Source organism: Nansenia antarctica (genome assembly GCF_963989245.1).
Source record: "Nansenia antarctica genome assembly, chromosome: 6".
NCBI lineage: Eukaryota > Metazoa > Chordata > Actinopteri > Argentiniformes > Microstomatidae > Nansenia > Nansenia antarctica.
The window spans coordinates 71528003-71543002 of record NC_137676.1 but is presented as its reverse complement, the minus strand read 5'-3'; the positions used below and the strand labels follow the sequence as shown (position 1 = coordinate 71543002).

The 15000-nt window shown below is 46.1% G+C and overlaps 2 protein-coding genes across 2 annotated transcripts in view; one reads left to right on the top strand and one right to left on the bottom strand.

Moving 5' to 3' along the window:
* Positions 1–6319, bottom strand: part of fip1l1b (FIP1 like 1b) — a 14146-nt gene extending 7827 nt beyond the window's left edge. The window contains exons 1-7 of the mRNA XM_080533673.1: positions 6060–6319; positions 5216–5270; positions 4453–4522; positions 3746–3867; positions 3360–3424; positions 2690–2800; positions 2238–2368 (exon numbers count right to left, since the gene is read on the bottom strand). Of these exons, the coding sequence (XP_080389799.1) occupies positions 2238–2368; positions 2690–2800; positions 3360–3424; positions 3746–3867; positions 4453–4522; positions 5216–5270; positions 6060–6126 (621 nt within the window). The 5' untranslated portion in view covers positions 6127–6319. The remainder of the gene's footprint in view (positions 1–2237; positions 2369–2689; positions 2801–3359; positions 3425–3745; positions 3868–4452; positions 4523–5215; positions 5271–6059) is intronic.
* Positions 6320–6794: 475 nt separating this feature from the next.
* Positions 6795–13223, top strand: riok1 (RIO kinase 1 (yeast)). The gene is made up of 4 exons (XM_080533674.1): positions 6795–6881; positions 7750–8436; positions 11459–11919; positions 12272–13223. The coding sequence occupies exons 2-4, from the start codon at positions 7753–7755 to the stop codon at positions 12915–12917; spliced, it is 1791 nt and encodes a 596-aa protein (XP_080389800.1). The 5' UTR covers positions 6795–6881; positions 7750–7752; the 3' UTR covers positions 12918–13223.
* Positions 13224–15000: the final 1777 nt, after the last annotated feature.

Below are 15000 nucleotides of genomic sequence, written 5' to 3'. Positions count from 1 at the left end.
CAGTGACCGGAGTCAAGGTTATTGTTCTGCGTGTTTTGGATGTGCTAGAGCAGTGTTTCTCAACCCTCTCCTCGGGGCGCCCCAGCCGCTCCACATATTTGATCTGTTCCACCACCAGCACACCTGATTCAACTAATCAAGTCCAAAGCAATTATGATTGGAATTTTTCCCGTTTGTCCGACAAATTGAAATCTTCCCGGACACGTGACCGGCACCAAATTTTTCTAACGGAAACCCTGGTGCATGCGCATGAAACGCGCACGAGCGCTCAAAACAATGACGTAATTTGACCAAAAACTAGAGGGAGCGTGGCAAAACATTTAAAAATAAATAGCGGTTAAACCATTAAAGCCGAGCGGCGATGTTTTATATAGCAGGTGATCAAATACCAAGATCGTAAATGTTGTATGTGTTCAATACGACCAAACATCCTTATGTGTGTGAGCAACTCCCGACTAGGGTTGCCAGATGGGCTCGGGGTTTTTTGGTGGAATTAGCGGTTTTAGACTGTGGTTAGGGTGGAAAATGTCGATCCCATCTGGCAACCCTGTTCGCGAGTCCGGGATGGAATGTAGCCAATCAAGAAGCGAGCTGACTTCTTCTTTTCGGATGGAAATATCGGCGCACACCACACACAATACCATCAAGGCTGTTCAATCCAAGATTTTTTATCTTTTTAAAATTAAAACGTTTTTGTAACAGAAAAACGTCAATAAAACAATTTTTTTGCCCATGATTTGGCGGCCCACTAGCAGTACTCTCGCGGACCACCAGTGGGCCGCGGCCCACAGGTTGGGAACCGCTGCCATATCCTAATCGAAAATGCAACATCATCAGCAACGACTGTGGGTTATTGCATTTACTGCTGTTCTCTGGTTCATGTTCTTATACCAGTGCTCAGTATAGAGTATTTTAAATGAACATTCGTAATGTATGTCTCTGATGTTCATGGTCAATTAAATCAGCCTATTTTGTGAAACAAATAATGTTCCCGCTAATGGGTTAACCGAGCATTCTCGCACCTAACGTGCAAGCACCTAGCTTCGAACTATTCATAGCAATATGCGCGGGGCAAAAATAATCTATTGCCTCTAAAATCACCACGAACAGAACGGCGGAGGTACGGGTAAGCAGGGCTCATGTTGGTGTCCTCAAAGGTAAGAGTTGGTTTTCTTTAACTCAACTGATGCATTACCTTGCTGTTGTTGTTTACCGAATGCTCCATCTGACTGTCACACTGTGATTTTACTTGTGTAAACAGTTAATGAGTAACGTTAGCCGGTTTTGTGCGTGTACTCTAATGTAGGCCTACTTCGTATTGATCTTTCTGTGTGTGTGTAATGCGCGTTCCGCATGTTCCGCTGCAGCTGTAGGATATATTGGTATTTGATCACCTTCTATATAAAATCACCTGCTCGGCTTTAATGACTTAACCGCTATTTAAGAAATTATAATTGTTGCCACCCTCTAGTTTTTGGTGAAACTATGTCTTTGTTTTGAGCGCCAGTGCGCGTTTTATGCATTATGCATTATGCATAAAAAAATTAAAATAAAAATGCGAGCGAAAGGTAACGGCTCCGCCACTAATGTGAAAAATCCTGGAGGAAACACTGTTTAAAGACTAACGCCTTTGACAAATAGTCAGACAGACAGACCCACAGTAGCAGGCTATCTTTAAAGGCTATAACATCTTTGACAGACAGACAGACAGGCTATCTTTAAAGACTAACGTCTTTCACAAATAGTCAGATAGACAGACAGTTTAAAAGGGATATCTTTAAAGGCATAAAGGAGGTTATGGTTAGGGTGAGAGAGGGGGGGGGAGAGAAAAGGGAGATATGGAGGGAAAGATGGAGGCAGACAAATGAAGAGGTAGGAGAGGGAGAGATAGGAGAGAGAGAGAGAGAGAGAGAGAGAGAGGGAGAGGGAGAGGGAGAGAGAGAGAGGGAGAGAGGGAGAGGGAGAGGGAGAGAGAGAGAGAGGGAGAGAAAGAGGAAGAGAAAGATAGGAGAGAGAGGAAGAGGGAGATGGAGAGAGAGAGGGGGAGAGAGAATGGGAGAGAGAATGGGAGAGCGAGGGAGAAAGAGAGAGAGAGAGGGAGAGAAAGAGAAAGATAGGAGAGAGAGGGGGAGAGAGAGAGGGAGAGAGAGAGGGAGAGATAGGAGAGAGAGAGGGATAGGAGAGAGAGAGGGAGAGATAGGAGAGAGAGAGAGAGATTTAGTTTAACTGCCACTAACTGTGATTTTGCTGGTTGCCGAGCCGACGGTGACGACCTCCAGGCCCATCCTCAGCCTCTTCTGCTTCTCACAGTAGGCCTTCCACGTGTCCTCGTTGAAGCCGTAGTTAAAGTAGTCAGACAGGTCCGCACCTGCACACACACACACACACTAAGGCAACAAAACCAGGAATACAGACCGCAGACAAAAGAGAGTCTCTCTCTCTCTCTCTCTCTCTCTCTCTCTCTCTCTCTCTCTCTCTCTCTCTCTCTCTCTCTCTCTCTCTCTCTCTCTCTCTCTCTCTCTCTCTCTCTCTCTCTCTCTCTCTCTCTCTCTCTCTCTCTCTCTCTCTCTCTCTCTCTCTCTCTCTCTCTCTCTCTCTCTCTCTCTCTCTCTCTCTCTCTCTCTCTCTCTCTCACACTCTCTCTCACACACACACACACACACACACACACACACACACACACACACACCTGGCTTCCTCCAGGGCTTCTCCTCGAAGGACTCCATGTCCACCTCCAGCACCGGGACCCCGTTGATGTTGCCTGGGGCCTCCAGGTCCACCCCCTTCAGCTTGGAGCCCACTACAGCAGGGGCAGAGGGACACACAGCACCAGTACATGAGGGGCAGAGGGACACACAGCACCAGTACATGAGGGGCAGAGGGACACACAGCACCAGTACATGAGGGGCAGAGGGACACACAGCACCAGTACATGAGGGGCAGAGGGACACACAGCACCAGTACATGAGGGGCAGAGGGACACACAGCACCAGTACATGAGGGGCCGAGGGACACACAGCACCAGTACATGAGGGGCAGAGGGACACACAGCACCAGTACATGAGGGGCCGAGGGACACACAGCACCAGTACATGAGGGGCAGAGGGACACACAGCACCAGTACATGAGGGGCAGAGGGACACACAGAACCAGTACATGAGGGGCAGAGGGACACACAGCACCAGTACATGAGGGGCAGAGGGACACACAGCACCAGTACATGAGGGGCAGAGGGACACACAGCACCAGTACATGAGGGGCAGAGGGACACAGCACCAGTACATGAGGGGCAGAGGGACACAGCACCAGTACATGAGGGGCAGAGGGACACACAGCACAAACAGCACAAACAGCGGTACCTTGTCCGTAGGGTCTGCTGCCTGCTGTCTTTATGTTGAGGTTGACAGGAGTTGCCCCATAGGTCCTGAACAACAACAACAACAACAACAACACAGGCATTTAGCACAACAACAACAACAAGAACAACGGCGTATTCAACTCATCACTGTCCGACCAAGGCTGTCCATAGAAATCAGGAGCATCGATTATGAATATAAATAAAAGTGCAATTTAATTCCTTTGCTTGTATTAATACCAAGACGTTAGCATTCCGCCTCCTTCCATTCTTAACACTTTGAACAAATTAAAGAACGGACTGGACGATAAGAACCGCAACTTCCAGACGCACGACCAGCCTAGAGTTTGATTGACAGGTCAGAGTTTGATTGACAGCCAGGTCACATACGTGTACTGGGGCGCGCCGGTCTTGATGTCTCCGATGGTGACGCGGACATCGTCGTCATCGTCATCACTGTCGCTCTCGCTGTCCTCGTCACCCTCACCCCCCTCCGCTGCTGTGGTCTCAGGCTGAGAGGGGGGGGGGGGGGAGAGACAGAGACAGAGAGAGAGGCGGAGAGAGAGAGAGAGAGAGGGGGATGCGGGGTGAGAGAGAGATAGAGAGAGAGGGAGGGAGTGAGGGGGAGAGAGAGAGAGAGAGAGAGAGACAGACATAGACAGAGAGGGATGTAGGGGAGAGAGAGAAAGAGAGGTAGGGGGGGGAGAGAGAGACAGAGAGAGGCAGAGGGGGGGGAGAGAGAGAGGGAGGGAGGGAGGGGGAAAGCGAGACGGGGGGGGGGGGGTGAGAGAGGGAGAGACAAAGAACGAAGGAAAGAGAGATATATATGAGACGTATAATCCTCTATGATTTTCTGTGTGTATTGTTGTCCGTCAGTGGTTATAGAGGCAACTATACGTTTCTTAAATGATGTCATAATGAGGTGATGTCATAATGAGGTGATGTCATAATGAGGTGATGTCATAATGAGGTGATGTCATAATGAGGTGATGTCATAATGAGGTGATGTCATAATGAGGTGATGTCATAATGAGGTGATGTCATAATGAGGTGATGTCATAATGAGGTGAGACTCAGTAGCCCAGGGGGGGTCTTACCTGGGGGGCCACTCCGTTCCCTGTGGCGGGGGCCTCCTCTGTGGCAGCGGCGGGGGCGGCGGCCGGGGCACTGTGGAGGACACGGGACGCTCGGGTTTAGACACACGGAGAAATCAACGCATCGAACACACACTCACAGATACAGATACACAATACACACACGCACACACACACTGCACCAGTTTAAACACACAGTGCAGTCAATGCATTGAACACACAGACACAGACACACAGACACAGACACACAGACACACACACAGACACACGGCGAGCAGCACTTTTTTTTGGGCTACCTCATCAGGAGAGCATGAACCACCCCCTGCTACATATACAGTGCTTTGCAAAAGTATTCACCCCCCTTGGCTTTTTACCTATTTTATTACATTACAACCTGTAATTTAAACATTTTTTTAATCAGAATTTTATTTGATGAATCTGCACAAAATAGTGTTAGTTTTTAAATGAAATTAGAAATATATATATAAAAAAAGAATTTAAAAAAATAAAGAACTGAAAATTGGCATGTGCATATGTATTCACCCACTTTGTTATGAAGCCCCTAAAAACTTCTGGTGCAACCAATTACCTTCAGAAGTCACATAATTAGTGAAATGAAGTCTACCTGTGTCCAATCTAAGTGTCTAAATGTTTAAATTACAGGTTGTAATTTAATAAAATAGGTAAAAAGCCAAGGGGGGTGAATACTTTTGCAAGGCACTGTACATGTGCATACGGTCATAGTTAAACACGCAGGATGACCCACCTGACCGCAGCATTTAACTTCGCCTCCTCATCCTCCTCTTTCGTCTCAGTTTCATCTGTCAGAATAAAAAAAGACAAGAAAAGGAATTTGACTCTTCGCCTCAATCGTTGACACTTTGGGGAGGACACAGGTGACAGATTATGCCTATAGTCTTTGAGCTGGACATGAGTTAGCTGGCTGTATATATAGACGCAGACGTTTCAGCTGGCTCGTTTTAGGACGTGTTTCTGCATGGAAACATCCCTCTTCTTTACCTCTTCTTTACCTATGTTCTTCCAGTAAAAAAATGAAATAAAATAAAAATAAAATAAAAAATAAAAAATGTTTTTTATTTTTTTATTAAATTAAATTAAATACAAAATAAAATAAAATAAAAATAAATAAATAAAAAGGTTTTAGAAGAAGGTGATAGGGAGAAGGTTTTTCCTTCTATCAGTGAGCCTGAGCTGAGCTGGCCTGAGCTAGATTACTCTTCCTGCCACGAATGGTGGACTGTTGATTCACATGCTTAGCACTCAAATGTATTGATTGTAAGTCGCTTTGGAATAAGGCGTCTGCATTTATAGCATAGCATAGAGTACAGCACAGTGTTTTATTTGTATAGTATAGTAGTAGTATAGTGGATAGTGTACATAGCCTTTATTTATGTAAACCAGCTCTTTTCCCTTCTTGTTTTTAGTATTTTTTCCAAGCACCAGGGGAGCCCCCCCCTCCCAAATTTCGTTGTATGGTACCTGTACTATATCAATGACAATAAAGACCATTCATTCATTCATTCATTCAGTCTGCTAAATGCCAAAAATGTAAAAATGTAAAAATGTAAATGTATCACTATTATTCTCACCTCCGTAGAGCCATTCCTCCTCTTCATCCCCCGCGTCTGTCTGTCTGTCCGCCTCCTCCGCAGACATCTTTCTCTCTGGGCGCTCAAATGATCAACTTTGCCTTTTACACCTTTTACAGCTTAACTAACTAATAAAGAAGTCAATGCAAAACACGTCAAACACAAAGGTTGATCTACGGACAGGTTAAGTCGACATACATACAGTTAGTTGGGTTATATGACGCCAGACATTTAACTGAGATTATGTGGAGATCTCCACATTTTCGGCTCAAAGCGGGGAGTGTTGAACCCGGAAGTGGTCGTCTGGAAAAGGACAAAGGTTGAAGTTGATGGCGGAAACACTTTTACGGTTGTTGTTGTTGTTGTTGTTGTTGTTGGTGGTGGTGGTGTTATTATTATTATTATTAGGATTATTATTATTATTATGGTTATGGTTATTATTATAGATGAATAAATTAGGGATTTTTTTTTATGATTGTCCTCAAATTAATGTTACATATCAGCCACATATTGTACCATTTACACTTTACCAATAACAAACCAAACCTGTGTGTTTCAACCCACAGTGTACTGTGTTTGAGTTGCGAGGAAACAAGGTTTATGTTGCAGGTTTTATAATATTATCTCTCTCCAGACATTTTCGGCCAGGCGGAGAGTGACCCCGGAAGTGATAGAGTGTTGCAAGTTGACGGAAAGCGGAAGCTGAATATTCCCACTGACACACACACGCGAGTGGAAGACACGATTTGACACCAGTGGGAAAATATATATATATTTGATTTCTGTTCCACGAGTTGATCAAATTCATATAAGCTCATAGAGGTAAGGAAATCCTGCTGAAATAACAAATAACAATAGTAAAGCATTAGACTCTGTGTGTAAAAGCTGTCATGTCTTTACTGTACTGGGGAGACATGTGTTGATTTAGAATTATAAGGTTCTATCTCCATTTTTGTCAAAATTGAGTTTTTTACATAATCTGATCCATTAGGTGTATATTAATGCCTGTGTGGTGTTATTTTTAAAATGTTGACATTTTTTAGTTAGTAATTAATAAAATACAAAGGTTCCATCTCACAAAACAGAATGGAATGTAAAAACTTTGACGCTCAATATCTCTGAACTACCCTAAACGGAGATAGAACCTTATCATTCTAAGCTCACGATGTGTTGATTTGTGTTGCGATGGCTGTTGCAGTGGCTTCTCGTGAAGGTCTCTCATAGCGAATAATATGTCATATTCAAGTTTTAGCTTTTATCTCTCTCTGTCAGTGGTGCTGTGAGGGGTATAAATACAGAGGATGACTAGATGTATTGTTCACAGTTGGTGGGACATGTAGATCTATGTTCTGTTTAGATGTTATGTAATATCAAACAAGCACGAATAGAGTCAAATGGAATAGTTTTTTATTTTTTATTTTTACGTCAGTCAATTGTTGGAATTTGGTATTGTTTGCTCTAGGCACAGGGTCGGCCATAATCGGCGCCCCTGGAGCGATTAGGGGTTAAGTAAGTGCCTTGCTCAAGGACACATGCAAGCTCGCCTCCTGAGGCGGGGATCGAACCAGAGACCTTCCGATTGCTAGCCGGCCTCTCTAACCTCTCGGCTACCGCCTATCAATAGATGTTATTGATTACTTTGATTGATTACAGCAGTCTAACCGTTGTTGGTTCGTTTGTTTGTCAACAGGAGATGGCTCAGGTCGTCCCAGGCCAGTTCGAGGACGCAGACGAATCAGACGACAGCTGCCTGAACCAATCAGAGCGTCCGCCCGGGGAAGGGAAGCTACAGCCTGCTACAGTAGCAGAGGATCAGACCAACGGAGAGACCCCGGACACGGTGACATCACATGACCAGCACGTGGTGGAGGAGGAGGAGGAGGAAGACGAGGATGATGAAGATGACGACGATGACGACGACGAGTGGGACTGGGGCGGGTCAGGGACGGACCTGACGAAACGCTACACCAACCGGAACGGACCGAACCACCACCAGGCCAACAGGCAGACCCCCGGCAGCAAGTCCCTGAAGCTGTCGTCGACGCCGACCGACAAGGCCCTGCGGAAGTTCGACAACAAGATCAACCTGGACCGCCTGGACTACGCCGACAACGTGATCAACCGGGTCACGGCCATGCAGCGCCAGCGGGACCAGGAGGCGCGCCGGGTGAAGGACAAGTCGGACCGCGCCACGGTGGAGCAGGTGCTGGACCCGCGCACCCGCATGATCCTGTTCAAGATGCTGAACCGCGGGGTGATCTCGGAGATCAACGGCTGCATCAGCACGGGGAAGGAGGCCAACGTCTACCACGCCACCACCGCCGACGGCCAGGGCCGCGCCATCAAGATCTACAAGACCTCCATCCTCCTCTTCAAGGTTTTTACATTCATTCTATATATATATACCGTATATATATACACATTCTATGTATATATATATATATATAATATTCATTCTATATATATATATATTATATTAATTCTATATATATATATATAATCAGGGTTCGAGTTATAAGCTGATCTCTGTGGGGGTCTCCAAAATAACAGTGCGAAATGTTCTCATGCACGCGCGAATCATGCCCACACAGCGATGGGACTTACAAGTTTTAATTAGCTATAGGCAGTAGCGGATTAAGGTGGTCAGTGGCCCTAGGCTACTCCTTTGTGTGAGGACCCCCCTGCCCCCATACACAAGCCTCCCCCCTCCCCAAAATATACAACTCACGAGCACCCTGCACACACACCACTCATAATGCTTTACCATAAAACACTTAAACACTTTAATAACACAATAACACAACAGTGTTAATAATGCAAAGAATAAAAAAAAGGTTCAGTGCATTCAGTTCTGTCTCTATTGCTCTCCTCTCCCGTTGTCTCTCTGTTGCTGTCCTGTTGTCCGTCTCTCTGTTGCTCCCCTCAGCTCTAAATGAAAGAAATGAATTAGCTAATTAGTGGGCATGTAAACATATAGTTAGGGTTGGGTACAGTTTGGGTTTTATTCGATACCGGTGACAAATCGATACTTTAAAAACGGTACCGGTACAGAAACATCATCCTCATCCTCAAATCCCAACATATCCTGACGCTACAGCTGCAGGCTACTCATTTCACCACATCAACAGCCCCACATGAAACAACAGCTATAAAAGCGATAGTCACACATGTATCTCGGCCAATAATTTTGTTATTTTTGCTATACAGAAGGAGCGAAAAATACATTAGGTTAGTACACTAGGTTAGTAAAAAGTAAAAGCCACCTTACCTTTACGGAGACAAGATAGCCCAAAGTGGTCTGTTTTCAGTAGGCTGAGTGGTCTGTTTTCAGTAGGCTGAGTGGTCTGTTTTCAGTAGGCTGAGTGGTCTGTTTTCAGTAGGCTGAGTGGTCTGTTTTCAGTAGGCTGAGTGGTCTGTTTTCAGTAGGCTGAGTGGTCTGTTTTCAGTAGGCTGAGTGGTCTGTTTTCAGTAGGCTGAGTGGTCTGTTCTCAGTAGGTAGCAGAGTCCTCAGTAGTAGCAGCAGTAGTAGTAACAGTAGTAGCAGCAGGGCTAACGTTAGGTGTCATAGCAGGTTTCTTTGATAAAAACCCGACATTTTCTAGGCTTGATGACCCGGTCGGCAGCAGTGGCCTTTTTTGGGGCGGCATGGTAGCTACTGTATGTATATACTCCTGTATAGCTAATTAATGAATGTTTGCTTCTCAATAATAGGCTAGGTGCACGATCTCACTACTTCCTGAAAGGCAACTGGTGTCTCACTCTATTGGTTTAATTGATTAATCAGCTGTGCACTGTGTGTTCCAACGGTTTACCGCACAGCTGATTAATCAACCTTTTGCTGTTGCACAATATTCTACTGCGCCCCATGGTGTCTTGGTGGTGAAGTGCAGGCAGTCAAAGGCATACTGTCATTCACAGGAGATTAATGGTGCGCGTAGTTCTTTTGAAAAACGTGTTTATTTTACAATATTTATAATATAAATTAAATAATATTCATTACATTGACATTTTGATCAAATAATAGTTGTGGTAATGTATTATTAGCGACCCCCACATATTTTTGATTTTACTGCCTTCATGGGAGCTCAGAGAGCCTCAGACCATCTCTATGGGAGCTCAGCTCCCATTGGCTCCCACATAACTCGAACCCTGTATATAATATTCCTTCTATTAGGGATGTCCCGATCCGATACTGATATCGGATATCGCCACGATATTGGTCCTGAATGCTGGATCGCAGATCGGACCAGAAAAAAAAGGCTCCGATCCGCATGCCCGATCTGGCGTGTCACTCAAGTGACGACAACAGTAGTAGCCAGTGGTCACGTGCATGACCAGGGCTCGATAGTGCGACTGTTTTGGTTTTCATTTGCGAGTGAATATATTTCTGTGCGACTTGGAAATACATTCAATCGCACCAGTGCGACTAAGAGACAGCTGAACTACTGCCATGCGCAGTCAAACTTATGTGTATAAGCAATGAGGGAATGAAAACAGTGAACAGAAACGCGTGTCGCAGAAATGCTTCACGCGAGTCCTATATGCGCTTAAAATGTGCATAAGCTCTCATAGTTCGTAGCGCTGTGTGCTTCCGGTTTCATTACAAAGAGGTTAACCCCATATGTGCCTGACGTCTAACAACATTCAAATGACTCTAACTTCGTCATCTTTTTTCGGATTTCAATGTATGACGCATCATTTGAAAGCTTATGATCCGTAGTTCCAATCCACAACACGTTGCATTTGTTGCTTTAATAAAGGCTGGCAGTCTTTAATTTAACTGTTGTTGGTGTGGACTGGGGAGGTATTTGTTATTATTCAGGGGTCAAAAAATGTATACAAATATTGGATCGGTATCGGTATCGCAGATACCCGAAGCCCAGGTATCGGTATCGGTAGTGAAAAAGTGGGATCGGGACATCCCTACCTTCTATATATATATATATATATATATATATGTTACGGTACATGTGGGAAGACGGTACATGTGGGAAAACGAGGGTTAGGGTTAGGTGCTAGGGTGCTAGGGTTAAGGTTAGGGTTAGGGGTAGGGGTAGGGGTAGGGTTAGGGTTAGGGTTAGGATTAGGGTTGGGGTTAGACATGCCAGCATGTACCAAATCGACGTAGCACCTAACCCTAACCCTAGTTTTCCCACATGTACCGTATTCCCACATGTACCGTAACATATACAGTATATACATTATATATATATATATTATATTCATTCTATGCTTGTATATGTTTTTATATTGCTTATTGTATATGTTTTTATAATCACTTTATGTGTTTATTCCTGTTGTGAAGCACTTTGAGTTGCATTTCTTGTATGAAAGCCAAAGGTGCTATAAATAAAGCTTTACTTACTTCCTTCCTTCCTTCCTTACTTCCTTACTTCCAGGACCGCGACAAGTACGTGAGCGGCGAGTTCCGCTTCCGCCACGGCTACTGCAAGGGGAACCCCAGGAAGATGGTGCGCACGTGGGCGGAGAAGGAGATGAGGAACCTGATCCGCCTGCGCACGGCGGGGATCCCCAGCCCGGAGCCGCTGATGCTGCGCAGCCACGTCCTCCTCATGGGCTTCATCGGCCACGACGACGGCACGCCCGCCCCGCTGCTGAAGAACGCCGACCTGTCCGAGTCGAAGGCGCGCGAGCTCTACCTGCAGGTGATCCAGGACATGCGCGTCATGTACCGGGACGCGCGGCTGGTCCACGCGGACCTGAGCGAGTACAACATGCTGTACCACGACGGCCGCGCCTTCATCATCGACGTGTCGCAGTCGGTGGAGCACGACCACCCGCACGCCCTGGAGTTCCTGCGCAAGGACTGCGGCAACGTCAACGACTTCTTCCGGAAGAGGTACGTCTATGTTGGAGAAAAATATGGTTGGCTGTATGTATGGTCAATAGAGCTATCGCTAAGCCACGCCCCCTTTGAAAACTCAGACAAACAAACAACGCTCGCTCAAATTCTTCACTGACAGTGACTGACTGACCGACCGTGACTGAATGACATTCAGTGACTTACAATGGCGGGAGAAGCTTTTCACCATCAGATATGTCAGAGTTTTCTGCCTGTAGTGACTTTTGCTGTGATATGATTGGACAATTTCTATTTTGGGGCGTGGCTTAACGATAGGTCAATTAATTTAAGCTCTTTGTGCTTTATAAGTTCTATTCAATCTACTAAGAATCAATTAAACCCACCGCAGGTACGACGTGGCGGTGATGACGCTGAGGGAGCTGTTCGAGTTCGTCACCGACCCGTCCGTCACCGAGGACAACATCGGGCCGTACCTGGACCGGGCCATGGACATCGCCTCCGAGAGGACGGAACGAACGGACGAGGAGCAGGGGGGGAGGACCGGCCAGGACAGCGTGGACGAGGAGGTGTTCAAGAGGGCGTACATCCCACGCACGCTGACGGAGGTGAGCCACTACGAACGGGACGTGGACGCCATGGCGACGATGATGAAGGAGGGCGGGGGGGGGGAGGGCGAGGGGGCGGGGGGCAAGAACGTCCAGAACGACAACATCCTGTACCAGACCGTGACGGGCCTGAGGAAGGACCTGTCGGGGGTCCAGACGGTCCCCGCCCTGCTGGAGGGCCGCGGGGGCGCGGAGGAGGAGGAGAGCTCCAGTTCAGAGGACGACGACGATGATGAGGATGACGAGGAGGATGAGGAAGACGGCGGAGGGGGCGTTCCCGGGGAGCAAGGAGGAGAGGGAGCGCCAGCGGACAGGAAGGAGGTGAAGAAACAAGCGAAAGAGGCGCAGAGAGAGAAGAGGAGAAACAAGACGCCCAAGCACGTGAAGAAGAGGAAGGAGAGGGTTTCTAAGATGAAGAAAGGCAAATGATTTAGGAGTGCTCCTACGGACGCACACACACACCAGTCGTGAACTCTGACCCCAGTGAACTCTGACCTCCAGTGACTGTAAACAAACACACAACCAGCGTTCCAATTACACATCGTCTTTGAGGGGCTCAAAGTAGAGGATTTCTAGTTTTTGGGGGGGGTAACATTGACATATCACAACTCAATCCCCCTGTAATACAACCTCACCTTGTTGTACTTCACAAACTACCTTTTTAAATGAACATCGCTGACTTTGTATGATGACCTCAGGTGCGCTTTGTTAACGACAATAAAACTGTTCCCCTCATGCAGTGGAAATGATGTTTGGTGGGTTAGAAAACAGTAAAGAATTATAATAAAATGGATCATGCTGACACGTGAAATATGAGGTTCATTCAGATTATTATAGAAAGCATCTAATCTTCAGGATGATTTAGCTGCTAAAGTTCAAGTCTATTTGCAGTACAGACAACACTTCAACACTTATTATTATTATTATTATTATAGATTAATAAATGAGGGAGATTTTTTATGATTGTCCTCAAATTGATGTTACATACCAGCCACATATTGTACCATTTACACTTTACTAATAACAAACCGATCTGTGTGTTTCAGTCCATAGTGTACTGCTTGAGTGTGTGTGTGTGTGTGTGTGTGTGTGTGATAATTAAAGGGTAGGTCTTAGGTCCTCGGTTGCAAGGAAACCAGGTTTATGTTGCAGGTTCCAGTTGGACAGTGAAGCACCGACAATGAAAGGTGCATGCAGTAATGTTCTATGACCACAAGAGGGCAGCACATCTTGAAGTAAAAGGTAGAGTGAGTTGCTGTTTTTACTGAAGGACAATGCGGAGGGACACTCCCTGTTATAAATCAACTTGTTTACCAGACACCGATTTGTTGTTGTTGTTGTTTACCAGACAAGGATTTGTCGATCGATGAAAAAAGACGCATTCACGCCAAACCAACGTCCAAGCAAACAGGCCAGACTTTCTTATCGCTTCCATTCACAACAACAACAACAACAACAACAATAAGAACTTCCTCGGTACTCATACAACATGTAAACAAACACAGGCGGCAGTAGGAGGGTCGTAGATCATAGTAGACAGTTTGATTGGCCGTCGTCCGTTGTAAAAGGCTGTGATTGGTGTTGTGGTTTTGGATAGGGTGGCTACGGTACTCTACGGTACTCTACCTTTAATGCACCCTGCATTGTTAATGCATTTGAGCCCAGCGCCTGGGTACGTTACTGGGCTATAAAGGGATGGAGCATTGGATGTCTTAACACACAGACACACACACGCAGAAACACACACAGAAACACACACAGACACAAACACACAAAGATACACACACAGACACACTCACAGAAACGCACACACGCAGAAACACACACAGACACACTCAGAAACAATCACAGAAACACACACACACAGACACACTCACATAAACACACACAGACACACTCAGAAACACTCACAGAAACACACACACGTAGATACACACACACGTAGACACACACACACACACACACAAAATATGCTCACTGTGCTCATTTGGATATTGGACACACAAAAACACCATCTGTCTGTAACTGTTTGTTCAGAACTCTCTCTCTCTATCAATCTGTCTCTGTTGACTTGAAAACTTAATTATGCTCATTCGAGCACTAAGCCCTTATTCTGTCTCTCTTGTTTTCTGTCTCTCCCTCCCTCTCCCTAATCTCCCCCCTTGCTCTCTCTTGCAATCCTTCTCTCCCCACACACCTCTCTCTCCCCCCCTCTCCTTCTCTCCCCTTTCTCTCTCTCTCCCCCATTTCCTCCCTCTTCTCTATCTATTTCTTTCTTTCCCTACATTTCTCTCTCCTCCATCCTCCCCTCTCTCTCGCCCCCCTTCTCTCTCCATCCTCCCCTCCCCTCCCTCCCCCCTCCTCCCCCTCCTCTCTCTGGAGGCGGTGGATTAGGATAGATTACAGCGTAGCGTCGATGCTAATCAGGTTTTAGCCAGGGGAGGCCCTTCATTGGCCGGCTGATCTGTTATTACACCAACCACCAACCGCTATTAGCTGGCTGAGACACTCT